At 44.7% G+C, this 18,296-nt stretch overlaps 1 protein-coding gene across 1 annotated transcript in view; it reads right to left on the reverse strand.

Moving 5' to 3' along the window:
• LOC111224807 (flocculation protein FLO11-like) overlaps nt 1-18,296 on the reverse strand; it is a 50,039-nt gene that overhangs the window by 16,749 nt on the left and 14,994 nt on the right. The window contains exons 6-10 of the mRNA XM_022749465.1: nt 14,862-15,014; nt 10,682-10,882; nt 8,499-8,575; nt 6,906-7,011; nt 258-473 (exon numbers count right to left, since the gene is read on the reverse strand). Coding sequence (XP_022605186.1) covers nt 258-473; nt 6,906-7,011; nt 8,499-8,575; nt 10,682-10,882; nt 14,862-15,014 — 753 coding nt within the window. The remainder of the gene's footprint in view (nt 1-257; nt 474-6,905; nt 7,012-8,498; nt 8,576-10,681; nt 10,883-14,861; nt 15,015-18,296) is intronic.

An 18,296-nucleotide genomic window follows, 5' to 3' on the forward strand; every position in this document is an offset into this window, starting at 1 on the left:
GCTTGATTATTCCTTGAGTTGTCAGTTATAAAAAGTTACTAGTTTTCTTTTTCATATGAAATTTCCTTTGCACTTCAGAGCAGTTGTTTTACCAGTAAAATCATGCACGCCTTTCTTTTACTGTTTTGATGAAACTTGTTTTCCACGGTTGTTCCTGCTACGCAAACTTCATAATAAAAACTAACAGCAAGAACCCGGGTTTAAAGATGATTTTAAACTACACAACAATCCCATTTCCATTTCATAACAAAACTCACAGTCTTCAAAATTGGAGCAGCCTTTGCTGCTGCTGTTCTTGCGAGGCGTGTCGTCCTGCAGTTTGGAAAGCATGTTCAGCACCTTAGTTTTCTTCTCGTCCATCCTCCTTTCGAGACTCTCGGGGCTCCTCCCTCCGTGCCAGGACTCAACTTGGCCCCTCTGTCCTGGATAATTGGGCTCCTCCTCGGTGGGGCCCCCTTCATCTGTGCTGGAACCTGGAGCAGAGAAAACGCAACAAGAAATACATTAAAAATCGCAGGAAGTCTTGCATATGGTGGTGTCTGTTACTCTGTCTGAAACGTATTTATCCCTTAGTACAGGGACTAACTTTTCCAATGTAAACACACAGTCCTGAACAAGAAAAAACCACATCTGCATTCATGGTCGTCGACGTGGAAGTAGCCACTTAGTAAAAAGCTCTAAAAACCCATTTCTGGTCCTTTAATAAACACCAATTCTCATCACATTGTTCTCCTAAATGCCACAGTCACATCTCCCTTCAGCCCTTTCAGAGTCTCACTAAGGAACGGACGCTCTCCCTGAAACTTAAACAGCCATCCATTTTGTCACCGACCAGCCAATTAAGAGTCCCATTATCTCTGAATACAAAGTCCACAGAATACACTTCTTGGTGTAGCAGCACCGAGACAAAGAGCTCCATCAATGCAGACTTGAGCTTAAGGAAGGCTGGGATTGTCTCTTACAGCAGTTTCCACTAGAGTTTCGGACCCTTTTCTTCGTCCTACTTTAAAAACACGAGTGTTACTTGTGTTGGCGCATGAGCGATAATTCAAACGTGATACATTTGGAGATGGCTGCATTCATTAAGGAAGAGAAAGCTTGACCGGTGGAGGAGCTGACAGGCAGCCTTCCAAAAACACGCAGGCGTGGATTCATTTATCCTGTCAGTGAGCGTGCAGAGGTCAGCGCCGCAGATTGATGGAGCCACGTCTCATTGGACGGGCCGTCTCTTCCACCACGCTGCACACAATCACGCGCTGCCGTCGGCCGCCTCGTCCCGCTCGAGTCTCAATGTCACCGCAGCGGACGACAGGAGGAGAAATGTGTTCATCTTTGGGGAACAGATTCATCATTTCTTCTGTTTTTTTTTCCCAGAGGAAACACAAACCTAATGTCGGGGATATCGACAGTGACGTCGTAATAAATGAATAAATGTCACGTGTGAATATTACTTCGAAAACTTTTCATTCAAATGCATCACGTGTAATGTCAAAACTTCTTTTAATTAGAGATTATTCTGTTATCTGATTTTACAATTACTTGATTACTTGGTGAAAAATGCTCATCATCACAGACTAATGCAGGTGTCCCTGAGAGATCATAAACACTGACAACAAATGTGCTGTTTTATTCCAGGTTTAACGTTCTGATGTCAGATTACTGCAAACATCTGCTATACTCCAGAAAAATATAAACGTGCACACTGTTCTGCTCCGTGGAATATAATCTGAGTAATCTATGAGGATTTCAGTCTGTTTATCAGTTCTGTCGTTTTTTATTCAAGCACCTGACGTTGAACAAGCTAACTCCAGGTAGCTGCATCATGCTAAGTCAACATGTAATTTTGTGCAGATCGCAGCATCTCTGTATTTGCTTGTAATGTCGATATTTGTTGTGCATTTCTTCGTTTTCCTTCGTTTGCTTTGTGTTTTGTCTATTTGCATTTTCTTAAGTTTAGCTGTGTGCTCAGCTGTCAGCGCCACTGTACCGGCGCGATGTTGCCTCATTTGTCGAATCATCACTCTAAAACCCCAAAGATATTTAATTTACAATCGTATAAAACAGAATAAAAAGATGTAAAATCTTCACATTCAAGCAGCTAAACTAATGATAAATCACATAAAAGTATCAAATAAAATGTTAATAGTAAAATACTGACTGACGAATCAGTTAATCAGCCAATTATTTGAGCAGCAGTTTAAATCTGTAAGTCCAGACTGTTTATATAATGTACAATCTTTAAAGCAGGGTTGACCTCCGACTAAAATTATTCAGGATTTGGTTTCCTCCTTTTGAAACCCTCCTATCCTAACCTCCAACACGGCCTAATCCATGAATGCACAGTGATTACTGGTCAGTTCAAGCTGGAAACAAGAGCCCATCTAAAAACACACAGAGCAGGTTACCATACCAACCGCAGCATCTGAACACAGCAGATAGCTGGATTTGGCTGCGAGCGGCCAAGTCAAATCCCCTCGCTGATCTCGAAAAGGCCATCCAAGACAATAAACACACACACACACACACACACACACGTATTCACCACCCACAACTCACACTGCCTGTGCCCTTTACCCCCCCCCCCCCTCCCTGCAGCATGGTCCGACATCCAGCGCACCAGGCAGAGGCAAGAAGGTTGGACTTGTATCTCTTTCTTTGCATGTTTGAGAAAGGGATGAGCATCAGCGAGACAATTAGCGTGCCGAGGTCTATTCACTGATGCCACCCAGAGCCTTCACTCCTCTATCTGCTGAAAGAATGGCAGAATAGGAGCGGGGCGGAGTAAAAAGGAAAATCCTCGCCAAATTATTATTCATGGGGAGGGGATTTTCCTTTTCAGGCCTCCTTTACCGAAGCCTTTCCCAACACGTCACCCTCTCTATCAGCTCTGACAAGTGCCAATCAAAGGGCTTGAGTCCAGGTTTTTTGGGGAAACGCTGGAGGATTTCGGAGACAATAGCCAACGAGTCCACAGTGGCAGTGGCTTAGAGACAATGGTGACATGGCTACACTGTCAGTGTGTGGTCCTCTGGGGGGAAACGATCCTTGCTTAGTACACGACTAATCTCTGCTTGCGCCATCTCTGTCTTTCTGGAGGCCTAATCTGTGCCGTAGTTTCCTCAGCTTTTCCCGGAACAATCCACCAGGGTCAGTTCAGATTAGTGCTCTTTGTGGCCCCCGCTCGTCGCCACATTCATTTGGACGCTAACATCTTCAGTAGCAGCTGAATGCTAAACACCGGGGTGAACGCTGAGTGACCGGGGCAGCGGGGGAAAACAGTCATGAAACAATTATGAGGGGAGGGATTACTCTACCTATGAATTCCTGATGAGCGCAAACGGACAAAGGTCTTATCATGAGCTTCTCTGGGGAGCCGCAGCAGCAGCATCTTATCGAGGCCGATTTATGGCTTCGGCTTAATCACAGAATCACACGGCCATTTTCAATTGATCCAAAGAGGTGGATGATTCATTGATGTGGAACAGGCGTCAGAAAAAATTGATTATCACTGAATGGAAAACATGAATATTCATCAGATTAACTGAGGGGCATTCCACTGCGTTTACAAATGAGTGTCGGTTCACTAGCTTCAAAGTTTGAAAGCTAACCCCTTCCTGGGGAAAGATGATATTCAGTTGCATTATGGGAAATGCAGCATACAGTATTGTCAGAGCTGGACTGATACTGAGGTATACTAACGTCAGGGTACGTCTCTGGGATCCCCAGCTTTATGCCACCCCTCAGGTCGCTGAATACAGGAAGTAAAATGTTGCCAGTGAGTCATTGAATTACACTGTTTCCATTTTGGGAAATTGGACCATTAAAAATATATCGAATCAACTATTCGTAGTTCCTTTTTGCAATGGTACTCATCAATATACAGAGAACTGTTATTGGATTGCTTTGATACTGAAGAAAACTTAAAAACATGATGATTCTCAAGCAACTTCTGGAGTCGGAAGTAGACATGCAACATAATTGGAGACAGTTAAATCTTCAGAAAGTGTCAGTCACAACGAATAATAAAAATATAACTATGTTCAGATTTGACTGTAATTTTTGATGCAAACTGCCGAACTATATTAAAGTAACTTTCTGGCATGCACCTGTCCCTTTTACCTCGGGCATCATCTTTACCTCACCACTTCAATAGAAAAATATATTTTCAACCCGTCTTCCCTAACTCAGCGAGCTCATGTTAACAGATCAACTACCCATCATGCAAATGGTGCCACAAGCCCATTTTCTCAACTGTCTCAGATGCACTGAGTCAAAATGAGGTCATTCCCTCCATTACTTAGGGGCCCTGTTGAATGGTTGAACTGCTTGCACCTCCAGGGGAACCAAATCTCACCTATCCACACAAAGACATGCCACACACTGGGCATCTTTTAGAGACTGCGTGACCTCAGGCGTGACCTCTCCACGCCCTGCTGATGACCCCCTCCCCCCAGAGGGTGACCATGCCTTTGGCCTCTAAAAGGTCAAAGCGCACAAGCCATCACCCAAATCCTCTAGGTGACATCTTTTTTTTCATGTTTGTCTAATTCTTATAAGGTAGTTAAACAGAGAAAGTTGTTGTTTTAAAATGTAACAAGCTAAAAAAAAAATGCATTTTTGCATTTTAAAGCTAGAGGGAATTTTACTCATTGTCTGTTGTGACAATGGAGGTACATTGTTTACATTTAACAAGCTAATAAATCAATCATTCTGTAAAAAAAAGAAAGAAAAAAGGGCACTTAAATCGTATAAAACCCATTCACAGTGACGACTCGGGTGTGGTCGCTCCTCCCTGACAATCAAGTATCATGTTGCACAGGAGAGTCAACAATTTGGAAAGAATCCAGTTAAACACAGAGAGTAAGGTGACCAGATATCCCCGTTTTTAGTGGCCTGTCCCCGGCTGGAGCTGTCCCCGTAAAAGTCCCTGTTTTTAACTGTGACTTAAAAACAGACGTCTACTGCTGCGTTTGTTTCGGCCAACAGAGCTAGCTACAGCAGCTTCACAAATGAGGCTAAACTAAAACAAAACATGCCCAAAGTCCCCCAAGTTATGTCTGAAGAAGAAGTTGTCTGACTCTAATGGACTTCACACGACAATATTTATATCCTGGAATACTTTTATGAAAAATGATTTTGGTTCTTTTGATCTGTGGACACTTACGAACTAAAGGAATATAAATAATTGAGGAATAAAATAGTCAATTGGTCTTTGTGACTGCTTCAAAGGTAATCGTCGTTTTACAGTTACCATGGTTCCACAATACATAAAATCAGGACTGTCCCCCTTTTTTATTTCGTAGATAAAAACGTTGGATATTTTAATGATATATTGATCATTGAACTGGTAATATCCCCGGGTGTCCCTGACGGGTAACTGCCCACATATTTCAAACATTTTGTACCACATTTATCTAAATCTGTCGCTCTCAAGCCAAAGCTGAGATAACTCTGATGACATCTCTTGAGTTATTTATGTTTTGGAAAGTTCCTTCAGAACTACAGAAGATATTATTACACTGGCTGAATGGCACCCCCCGTGACATAACTCATTTTGGTGTGTGTTGGTGCTTCCTTTCAGCACCTAAGATCATACATGTAACCTTCTAGGGTGGGGTTATGGGGGTATGGGGCAGGGAGGGTGAGGGTAGTGATACAGGGTTGGGGGCAAGGGTCAACTAGAAGTATTAGTTTTGTTGAATTACTGTTTTCTTTCACACTTTCCTGTTTAATTTATGTTGCTGCTTTGTATTGAGCTGTATTTTCATATTCGTAGATACATATTATATGTACACATGGTACAAATATAGTGTATATGGTATTGATTTGTGTTCTTGGTATTCGCCTGTAGATGCTGTGAACTCCTTTGAGAGTGGATATTATGTAGTAGAGTGGATGCATAAGTATGTATCTATGTTTTGTCATTGACTCATTGACTCATGTTTCTTTTCTTCTGTTTTAGGATATAAAACAATTAAAAAATATATAAGGACAATCCCAACAGGATCATTACCACTGCAAGTTTTGTGAAAACTGCTGTCAAAACTTTTCAAAGATAGATGGTCACAGCACAGCCTGATTTATAGTTCCACCCTCCTCCACTCCACCTGCATGTATTTCACCAAAAAACACCACAAACACTTAGTGAATAATTAAGCTCAGCAGCCCGACATCAGACACGGAGGATTACAGAGACATATCACTGATATCCTTCGGTCTAAACGGTTAGCTGCAGCTCGGCCCTCTTATCAATCTCTCGTATGATGGATGCCTTTGTAACATCCTCCAGGAACACGGCGAGCCACGGACCATTAGTGCTATAGCACAATGACTGATACCGGACAAGTGAGTCACCCAGAGGGGAAAGAAGCAGAACATGATCACAGCCTGACAGACGTGGTCGAATGGAGGTGGGAGGAAAAAGAGTCATCTATTAGCTCGAGGGTGGCTCTCCGTTTCCACGTGGTGACAGTACTTCTGACCTTTCTTCCTGCCTTGTGTTGCCAGCTTTTCCAGTGTTTGTGGTCTGTACAGTAAGCGCTGCCTCTGAACCCATCACTCATGAATGTACACAAGCCGGCCACACAGGTGAAGGTGATACTGCGAACCAGCTGGCCCTAGCGGAGGATTAGCGGGCTTAAGTGTACCGGAGGCAAGGGAACGCCAAACACGGCGCTGACAGTGAGGAGACAATGGCTCCTAATAAACCAGAGCTGACAGGGACTGAATGGGCTTTTACCGGATCAGGCGCTCGCGCGAAGACAGGCTCTCGTATTGATTAAGTATTGTCGTTATAGGCCCTTAAAAATGAGAGCCAGTTTTCAACAGAGACGTGGTATGTCATAGCAGCACACACAGATCATGTAGTATGAATATTTTCTGCATAGATGTAAGGGATACAGTACTGTGATTGGACGGGCAGGGAGAATACGAGGATCTGAACATGTCGTACGATGGACTCTGGTCTATGATCCATGAAGATGGTGAGCCGGAGCCTCCGTCAGACTGATGCTGCGGGGAAGAAGACAGAAACAGTTCAACCACAAGTCAATCAAACCAATTCCTGCTTTAAATTAGCAAATTAAATAAAGTCTCCCGGTCTAATTCTCAGCAACTACCTCATCTACAGATATCTGGTTCTCCGATTAAAACAACAAAAAGTCATCACGTTTGACACCTGCAACATGCCCTGAGGAGCCGTGCTCGGATTCTGTGATGCAACTGTTTTCCCAAAATTCAGGAACTTTCTGCTGCTTCCAGTTCAAAAGTCAACGACCCAAACTGGTCTGATGACAAAACCACTCCTAAAAAGAAAAAAAGAAAAAAAAGATCCAGATCTGGATGCGGCTCAGATTTTATTGAATGTGGAGTAAGCAGTTGGCCACTCCCTGTGGTTTGATGGTAAGAAGCTTTGAATTTGAAACGGAGCAGAAAGTGTTCAGTTTTCGTTGAATCAGATAACAGCGACAGAAGTCACACAGACTCCACGGCTATGGAAACGCTGACGCCTTCAAATAATGTAGAAATTTACATTTTCTGACGGAAATGTATAATTAAGGTACTTTAATTACTTAAAGCCATTCACCGCAGGAACTTTAGCTGAAGGTGAAATAATTACAACTGAACATAAACCTGTAGAGACTCTCCATGTTTTCCACGTTGAGGAACATATCGACTCAACGAAAAGTCTTCAAATACCAGCAGCTCCTCCCACTTTACGACTCCAAACATACCACTGGTTTATCAGCCTCTCTCCATTATAAATAATCCAGTGTGTGAATACTTGCTCCAGCGAGGTGTGTTATGCAAATGGTGGTATGAATCCTGCTCGGACCACTCCAGCTCCTCATTGTGGTTGGGCATAATTGTGGGGGGCTTATGAGTCTCATTCATGCTTTTCAGGGGCTCTCTCTCTCATCCGTCATAAAGGGGAGATTAATCGTAGATCACGTGGAGCACCTGCGTCCATTCCACTGCAGCCCAGCATGCACAAGCCCTGTTTACCCCCCTGACCCCTCACCCCGCAACCCCTGTCTGATCCCGGTGGTGGTGCATCCTCCAAAAGAATCCCACCGTGTCGGGCGTTTAGCCGAGTGTACCCCCCTGCGACAAGAGCAATGAGTTGGTGTAAAAGGCTGCCTGTTCCCGTACAGTCAACCCCCCCCCCGCCCTCCTGCAGCCCGTGACTGATTAACCACACACCTGCTGCACGCCGCGTGCCCTCTGTTATATTGTGTCTCAATTATCAACAACAATTTAGCTCGTTTTACTGGAATGACAGTTATAAATGCATGCCAGTTCAAGTTTATAAAAGGGGGTCTTTGTGTGGGAGGGAGACTGTGTGTACCAGGTTTGGGGTCATTGTCTGATAGGAGTTGATTCTGGAAGATTTAGTGTTTGCTCACGACAAGCCGCAGCGCTGCTTTTGGAGGAAATCTGATAGATGAACGGAGGAGGGGGGTAGAGAGTGAAAAGCAAAAGGGGGCAGCGGCACTCACCGATTTGTTTTCCCGGACTTTCCCTGCGGAGTCACACCTTTCAGAGACGCTGCCAGCTGTGAGGGGCCTCACAACACCTGACAAAACCACACAGGACACAGCGTCAAGCTTAAAGGGAGAGGAGGCAATTGTGTGTGTGCAGTTGTGGCGCAGGCGGGCGGGCGGCAGCGGCCCGTGTGCGTCCGTGCACGGGTGTATATAAATGTTAGCCCCCCGGCGCACACTTACATGCACACGTGTCTTTTGTGTTTGAGTGTGTGTGCACAGATATGAGTAATGTAGTGTATTAGTTCCAATTATGGCTCTTAATCTCTGAGCAAATAAAGGCAAAAAATGGAGCAACAAAACCCCAGAGGAGCACCTGTCTACAGCAGCGTGCCAGGTGCAAACTTTGTTCTGCAGACACACACAGAGAGAGAGAGAGAGAGAGAGAGAGAGAGAGAGAGAGAGAGAGAGACAGAGAGAGAAAAGACTTCAGATTTTCTCTTGTTGTAAACAGCAGTGGCACAGATGCATGAATACAAATAACAGCAGCAGCCTCTGTGACCTGTTCTCTTCTTTGCTGGTGAAGAGTTGGTCTGAGTTACAGAAAGCGATCTGTAACCTGGTGCGGAGTTTTGGTTTTATTTTTACGGGTTTTCAGATTTCTGCTTCTGTCACAGTGAAGGTGAATATTTACATTAAAATATTCAACGGCCCTTTTACTGCGGTCAATTCCCATATTTCACACTCAATACGCTTTAATATCCAGGTTATTGATACTTTGCTACATTAATATCCAGTTTTTAAAATACTTTTATGCAGTAAAATCTACATTATTGATACTTTGGTGCATTGATATGAAGGATATAACTGTAACTTAACATCTTAGTGACTCAGTTAGTCTTGAGGTCTAATACTGTAAACAGGACTATGGCAGATTGCTGATATAATGACTTCTCCATTCCCGCACACGCAGCACATGGACCCTGCAGGTGAGCACTGGACAAAGGTGAACTGTGACTGTAGGAAACAGCAAATCTATTCCTGAAAGTGTCAGTTCAGTCGAAGCGAATGAGCGTCAGAGTGAATATTCGCTGAGGTTGTTGATGGCGTGACCGCACCACGTCGCTGTCGTTTTGTCCATGTTGTAAACACCAAAAATGAAATTTCACAGGGATGGAAAACTCTCTACGTGTGAGATGTTTCTTTTTAATGTGGGTGAACTGAGCCTTTAAACATCTACTGTGTTTATCTCCCTCTCCCTGTTGTTATCAGACTCTAAACGACACACTCGGCTCAGCTTCTTATCCATTGTCATGTATGCAAAGCTCGGGTTCTAAGTGTCTCCGGCTGTCTTAGTCGGACTTTCCCAGTTAATAATCCACTCCAGCGGTTTGATCTTTATTAATATGGCACATCCTGATATCCCTATAAACCTTTCCTCTCGATTGCCACACCTCTGAAGAAAAGCAGTTAAGAGCTCGCCACGGCACGCCAGGGAGCAGATGAGAGGCGGTATCACAGCTCGTTAAAAGACAAGCTGCTCGCCACCATAAAGGCATCGCTTACTCTCAAGGCCGAGCCACGGACTGAGAAAACACACCTCCAGAGTCTTGTTTTTCCCCCCGTCTGGCTCATGTGTTTTCTCCACACACACACACACACACACACACACACACACACACACACACACACACACACACACACAGACACACCTGTCTGACTGCTCCCTGTTATTAAAGTGACGGTTTTTGCTTATCAAACGATCTCACTCAAACTGTCAGAGTGGGACGTTCAGACATTACATTTTCACTCACAAACTATCGCAAGTGATCAAATTAATCACAGACACTCAACTGAATAAATAATTTCAATAGTTGCTAAAGAAACTTAATGCTGCCTCAGAGTTTGTCTTTTCAGTGTGAACTTCCTCTTTTGGCTCCTTTTCCAGCTGGTATTAACAAGACACTTGTCTAAAGTGTATCTGGGTGTTTTTGCAGGATTATATTTAATCCAGGAATTAGCCTGAGTTTATGTTGCTTCCCCACAAATTCCCATGGACGTCACCATCTCCCATAAGGTTTAAGAGCTTTAACTTTGAGAGTCGGATATTTGTTCTGCTTGGAGAACTTTATTTTTTTATTGATTTGATTGTTAAATGTGGAATTTAACCATTGAATCTCTGTCGCGAAGAGCTTTACCTTCTGAGGTCAGTCCTGGGTCGTACTGCATCCTCAGGTTGATCCAGTCCTGCTCTGAGGAGAGCTCCTCCTCCGGATCGCAGGGACTCTCCAGGGTCTCAGGCTCCGGTCGGTCCAAGAGGAGCAGCTGGACCCGGGACAGGGAGCCCAGATTCCCTGAGTCACAGCCCACCGTCAGCGCTGCCAGGCCAGGAGACAGCTCTGCAGGGGGAGGCAACAAAGTCTGAAATACTAGACAAATATCCTGCAGCGCTGCAGCACAAAACACATATTCTGAGTTGTGCCCGACAGGTTTGCTTTTGCATAGACGAGTCATACATAAAAGGAAACAGACACTGATGGGTCTGTCCTGCAGCTGCAAAGAGTAAACACACAAACCAGTTATTGCATCTTATATTCAGACAGACGGGCAAAGAGTATGAAAGATCTTAAACAAAACAAATGTGAGTGAGATCATTCTACTTTTTAAAAGATTCATTAGAAATATAAACCAGATGAATTATCATAATTCTGTTGGAAAATAATTTTAATATGAGACTAAATGACCCTTTAGAGTCACTGCACTTGCATAAATGTCGACATTCAGACATAAGGCAACTTCAGTCCTGGAATATATTAACTAGAAAATGCACAAGGAAAAATTTCTCGTTTTATGTAATTATTTCATCAGTTACTGAAGGTGCAACTGCATCAGACGTCTGTGAGCTGACTCCTTTCCTGAGCGGTTGTTGCAGCCGTTGGTTTAATAAGATGTATTAAGACACAAGTCAATATACTGAAGCGACACGTCTAAGAGGCTACAGCCGCGCTAGCAGAGCGGTAAACATGCTAACATGCCGATGTTTAGCACGTATAATGTTTACCATGTCCACAATCTTATTTTAGCATGTTAGCATGCTTTGTTGAGATAGAAAATTTCATGGCTATCCATCAAACAGTTGTTGAGATATTTCACTGAAAACTGCAAATGTCAACCTGCTGGTGGCGCTGCAGGAAAAGTCAAAGGAATCAGGATTCATCCTCCTGGGACCATGCCGGTCTGTAAATAAAAAAAGACTCATGGCAATTCAGCTTAAAAGTTGTGGAGATATTTCAGTCTGGACTGACACTGCTAACCCTTAGCTGCTAACACAGCCGAAGAGGTGAATGGGAAACACTGTGTGTGCAGTTTAAATACACACCTCAGAGAATTGAGTCAATGAAACAACCGTCAAAATATCTTCACAATATTTACGTATATACACACTGTAAAATATCTGCTACATAATCAAAGCCCACGTATATAAAAACGTGTTTTTACAGATTTTACAACTGTTGACCTTTGAAAATAATCACTCAAGGTTGTAATCAATGACTTGTTGAACCGGTTTATGAAATGACTGTAAATTTCCCTGCCTTCTATTCACACAACCTCCAACCCCCCCCCCCCTACTCATACCCCACCCCCCACCCCCCCCACTCTCTTGAGCTCCAAAGTTCTCATCGTCACACCCAATTAAAAGCGGATCAGTGACAGTGGCTCAGTGCCCATGCAAATCCCCGGCCCACGCTGGCTGGGTGTGGAGCTGCCATTCCTCTCCGAGGGGATTTCACACAACACGCTCCGCTGCAGGTACCCCCGCTACACACACACGCACACGCGCGCACACACACACACACACACACACACCTTCTCTTTCCCAGCAACATCCCAAAAAGCTGCAGAAAAGCCTCGATATCCCCTTTTACATTAGAATAGCTTTCACACACAGAAAGTTTTTTTGTTGCCTCGGCTGATAGACGAAGGAGTCGTTGAGAGGAAATCCCTGGGATAACTGCGGCTGTCACACACACACACACACACACACACACACACACACACCCTTCTGTGCAGGTTTTTCAGTTGGCCGGTCAGACTCCTGTGGGTGTCTGTAGGTGCGCTGATGTTTGGTAAAATAATCCCTGAGGTGAGAAAAAGGAACTGTTGCCTCGGCTGATAGACGAAGGAGTCGTTGAGAGGAAATCCCTGGGATAACTGCGGCTGTAACATAATGTGGCGGGACACACATGCAGTTAGGCCCAGCATTAGTCCGTCATTAGCCAAAAGTAGCCGCAAGAGTGACAGACACTTAGCAAACACTGGTGGCAGATAACAAATGACTACTCTGGTGATTAGGGTGTTGGACACGCTGGTTACCTCCCACACAGGGTCAGAGAGACAGAAGAGCACCAGCTTCTCATTCTGACGCCTGATAGGTTGATAAGGAGCCGATTAAAAACCCAGAATTGGGTAATAAATAACCAAGCAGTGACGGATTTACGGAGAACAGTCAAGAAAGTCTGTGTTCTCTGTTCGGGTCAACCGTATCTGGATCTGGTCTGATTATTATCAGGTCGTTTTCAAACTGTCTGTGAGATCTACTTTGGTTTTGTTGCCTCCAACATGGAGGTAAATTCTGCTCGTTTGTCCGGCAGCAGGATTGCATAAAAAGTACGGAACGGATTTGCACCGAACTTGGTGGAGGGATGTGTCATGGCCCCGGGGGAAGAGCCCATTAAAATCCTGGTGCCCACCTTGTTAAAGGGGCGGATCCAAGAAATCACTTTCCTAAACACTGCGACAAACAATCTTCATCAATAATATAATCAGACATAATAACGGTACAGAGATCTGTGAGGTTGTATAATTTGGTGCAGACTTGTGCAGAACTGTTTGGCCTTCGAGGAGGTTTGTGCTCTGCCCAGTGTCTTTTCTAGGTCCAACAAATCTGCATGGTTTCAGTTGGTGAGGAAGAAATGACCCTCGAGACACAAAAAGACAACGTGACGCGTCCTACATCCGAAAAGTGACAACACAGGTCGTCTGCTCAGTGTTTCTCTGCGAGTGCGAATGAGCAGCTTTAATTAAATAATTTAAAATATCAGGGCTGTTTGGAAAACCCCCACGTGCATCAGACAATGAAATATTCCTCTTCATTTCTGCCACTGTGTGATTTAACCTGATAAGACATCTGCATTTCTCAATAAAATCCCTGCTCATTGTGGCTTTAAATCAGCCTCATTCTATACAGATGTAAATCGCGCTTTGTCAGTCTCTGATAAAAATCAGTCTGGAGCATTAGCTCGTGTTTGGCAGAGCATTGGGTTTGAGCCCTGACTTGATGTTATCACGCCGCGGTTGCTGTGGCAGCGGCTGCCCTGATCCTTCCACATCCTCGGGGCAAAGGTCGCCAGGTTCAGACGGAGGTTGGGGTCAAGCAAGCAGGTTAAACACCTTGTCGGGGATTAGCGGGCTGCGAGGGAGGTGGGAGGAAGTCTTCATTGGCTAACGTCTCTCTCCGCAGCTCACTGAACCACCTCCAAGACACACACACACACACACACACACATTTACACATGCTATCTAACACAGGCATACACACACACACACACACAACACATTTACTCAGCCTTTGTTGGCCAACATGGGCTGATACAAAGACCTGACACAGTGAGTGCTCAGACGAGCCCATCCCTGTCTGCAACCAGGCAGGAGTCACAGAGGAAGGAGAGCACGTCTAATTGAGACATTAATGGAGCCACGCAGAGATGGAAACAACAAATAAACACATTAAGTGCAACACAATGTTGGCGGTCATGACTTTCAATCACGTATTTATGGACCTTTTCCTTTCTGCCACAACATAATGAAGAAGGAGCCAAAATAAAGTCGAAACTTTAATCTGTTCATTGCAAATTTAAAAAGAAAATACGCTTAATAATCTAACTTTAATCTAATGATGAACGAGTCTAAAACTGACTAGAAGATGGGCAGGAAATGAATTGACAAAACTGAATCATAAAGGAAAAAAAAGCCAAACAGTCTCTAGTTTTAGACTCGAAAATGCAAGAATTAGTTTCTTTCCTCCATTTTATCATTTTTTAATGGAAGATTTTCATGTGTTGGACAAAAACACTTTGGGCCTTAAGAAATTATGATGGGTGTTTTATTTATTCTTTTATTTTATTGACATTTTTTTAAAATGAAAAGAAGAAGAAGAAGAAGAAAGCAAAAGAAAAAAGGAGCTAATTTGTAAATTAGTATTAAACGCCAAGTACAACTGAGGCTGATGGGAATATTATAATGAGCTTTTCATGATAATAATAAGAGCTAGTTAAAATGAAGTTGGGGTGATGTGTGTGTGTGTGTGTGTGTGTGTACCTGTATCAGGTGAAGGGCAGCCTGAGGAGTCTGACGCAGGGTCCTGAGATGGACAGGAAGTAGACCGAGGGGCGATGGCCTCCAGTTCATCAAACACATGAGACCGACTGCAGCTGAGCTCCGAGTAGCGTGACGCTGCCGTGCCACAGCGTCCTGCAACAGAGTGGGCGTAGTTGTGTTATGATGGTAATCTGGATGATGATGATGAGGATTAGATGTAACTTTAATGATCCACGTGGGCACAGAGGGCTGCTGCGTTAGGAAATAAGTGGATACAGCAAACAAGTGTATGAATAATAATAAAACAACTGAATCATGATTAAATCTTATATTTTCTTACACTACAGAAGCAGAATAACTTGGATTTACTGAATCTATTTTTCCTAAAATTTAAAATGACAGATTAAACAAACGCTCCAGAGCCGGAGGAATAAAGCTTTTAGTGAACACTGCTGAGGTTTTAGAGCGTTTTTATTGAAGGGCACTTAAGGGTTAACTGCTGAAGGGAAAACTAGATGACCTATGTTGCCTGTACTGTCTTGTAATTGGCTGATTTGCAAGTTATTGTTTGTTTACTCCACTGGCAGATTTTACAAAACACAAAATTCTTCAAAATATAATAAATTTTCTACAGTGCACTCGAAATAAAAAAAACAGTCAGTATCATAAATAATAATAAATGTCATTATAACTGTGTCAGATTCTTCTCATTATATATTCTAAAGAACAATGCATCAGATTTGAGTTTATCCACTTGTTGTGGTTCCAGTAAAGCTCGGGGATGCAGTCCGGATCGGGAACTAATGAGATGTAAATAAACAAAGAAAAGCACAGACGCCGGCGGCTAGAGGAAACGCTCCTGGGGGACGTTGTCTGATGCGCTGATATCAGACTATAAATCTGGGCTGGATGTTGCTGTGGGCTTAGTTAAAGCCTTTCCAGGTTTTACACTACGACAAGTGGACAAAACAACCCCGGGACCTCCAGGAGAGAAGCCACACAGGTGAGGTATTCAAGTCTGTCAAGAGGACGGCGTTACAGTCGGAACCTCGGGGGCGAAAGGAGTCTCATCTCACCTTCAATAAACACAGAGCAAGAAGCTCTGCCCTTAAGCCCTAATTACCGCAGACCTCACTCACAGGAACGGCAAAAACTGTCACGCTAATCACTTATTACTTATCTCCTCTCAAACCATCAAAACAAAACTATTTCACCCTGCCTGGTTTAGGAATCAGAGGATTAGCGGGTGAAACAGTTTCACCGGGTGGTGTGTTTTGTCATCGTCCTGAAAGAGGCTTGTTGAGGCTTTTCTCACATTAGAAATGCAGAACAGCTCGGCCCCCGGACAAAAGGATAATATATACAGAGGCTCTAAAAGGAAAAGGCAAACTCAGCTCCTCCGCGTCTGCCCACACGGCCGGGTATAAATGTACACGCCGAGCCAGCCTCACACAGTCGAGTAGAGCGGTGACACGCACACACACCGCCGCACTATTGTGCACTTGAGCGGCTCGGCGCTCTACTCACGGAGACAATGGAGGGACTTGACTTGACACTTCAAAGCGCATTGCTGCTGTCAACTCAGCTGTCATTCTCAGCCGACGAGGGCCGCAACGAGTCAGGGCCAGTTTTTTCGGGGAGGTTAAGGGGCGGTGGCGGGAGGTCACCGAGTGTGATACCACAGAGTCAGAGACAGACAAGGCCTTCTGTGTGTGCCGGTGGCCCTCTTTTCCTGGTCACAGTGCCGGGACCGAGTGGAGAGGCCAGGCCGGGCCGGGCCGGTGCCCCGCCTCATTGTCAGGGACAGTTACACTCTGGAGATGTTGCTCAAAAGAGGTCGGCCCCGGGGTCAGTCTGTGGATTGTAGGGGATCTGAGAAAAACCATGAGTTTGGGGGAAGGGGGAGGGGGGGGTCACAGAGGGCTGAGTGAGATGAGGAAACTCCCATCAGCCTCTGAAAGCATATACAGTACAGAAATCACACACAGGGTTACAATAATACCTGATCACAACATCCTCATCTACTGAGCCAATTCTCAAAGACAGAAGAAGAAGAACATCTCTGTATAAAACTTCTTCAAAGATCAACTGGGTCTTGATTTATTAAGTTTTAGCCATCGTCCCTTATAGTGACAATAACAACTCAAAGTCAGTGCGACAGGGCAAGAATCCCCCTGCGCTAAAGCAACATTTACACAACACACAGAGACTTTTTAAAAGCGGACGGCGGTGAAGAAATCTCCCGCTCTCGTTCGGCGCAAAAATGACCTCTAATTTCATCTGAAGGCGGGATGAGACGTCAGCGGTCTGAGTGACACGGATCGAGGGTGAAATGACCACTGTGCTGGGATGGGCGACATGTTCTCGGAAAGCTGCAGTGGAGACGTCGTGGTACAAAGTGAGAGTTCGGTGCTGAAGCTTCTTTAGCTTCTTTAACTTCAGAAGATCAACAGCTCGACTCGACTTTAATCGTCTTTTGTGGTATAAGTGGTATAAGTTTAGAGGCTTATCACATGCAATAACACATGCACAGCGGTTTATTACGACTGTGACCCAGTGCACCGCTGAACGATGCTGCCACGACAGCTGGGTCCAAGGTTAAACCGGACAACCCTTCACGTTTGAGCTGAACGTGGCGCGAGGGTGTTAGGAGAGGGGCAGCTCTTGGATGGGATGAGGCTTCAAGAGATTCTTGCCTCTTCTCCTGATTGCCTTTCGGTAACTTGTTTCCCCATCAGGGAACCACAGAGCAGGAGAGTCTGGACTGAGATTGTCTGACAGTGCCAGATGAGGAAGGGCGTACGGCTGCGTGACCGAGCTCAAGTAAAACATTTTTGGTGCAAACACCTTCAAATAAAGTGCGCATCTTGCCGTAGCGACGCCGCTGTGTCAGCAGTTACTTCGCTGAGAACAGTGTTATCAAAACTGTTTGAGATGACGGCCGCGACTCCAAAAAATAAGACCGGAGCTGTAATAAACCCAGACTTATCCTTTAAGCTTTACACGCCGCAGCATTGAGGCCGCATTGAGCTCGAATCGCCTCCATCTGCGGTGAAATAAATGAACCAGTGACACTCGCTCTGTGTCTGCCATGAAGAGAACAGCGTGCTCCGATACAGCATGGGCCCCCCTGCAGGACAGCACCACACAGAGAACAGTAGATGTCTCTGATAGAAAAGAGAAAATCCCTACACAATTTCCACATTGTTTGCTTTCTTTCATAAAGTTCTCGGAGGAGTCAGATGTCAGTGGCCCCCGTCCTTTATCCCCATTGGGAACGGTAAATTAGTGGCCGCAGGAAAGCCGCGGAGGTATTCTATTGTGGCGGTCCTCCTCAGTGTTCTGCCGTCAGCGAGCGGTGGTCAGTGTGGATTTATGACCATCGGCTACACGTCTCCCTCTCAGAGTCCAGAGAATAGCGAAGGCACGGGGGAG

Source organism: Seriola dumerili, unplaced genomic scaffold (genome assembly GCF_002260705.1).
Source record: "Seriola dumerili isolate Sdu_G_001 unplaced genomic scaffold, Sdu_1.0 BDQW01000138.1, whole genome shotgun sequence".
NCBI classification, from domain to species: domain Eukaryota; kingdom Metazoa; phylum Chordata; class Actinopteri; order Carangiformes; family Carangidae; genus Seriola; species Seriola dumerili.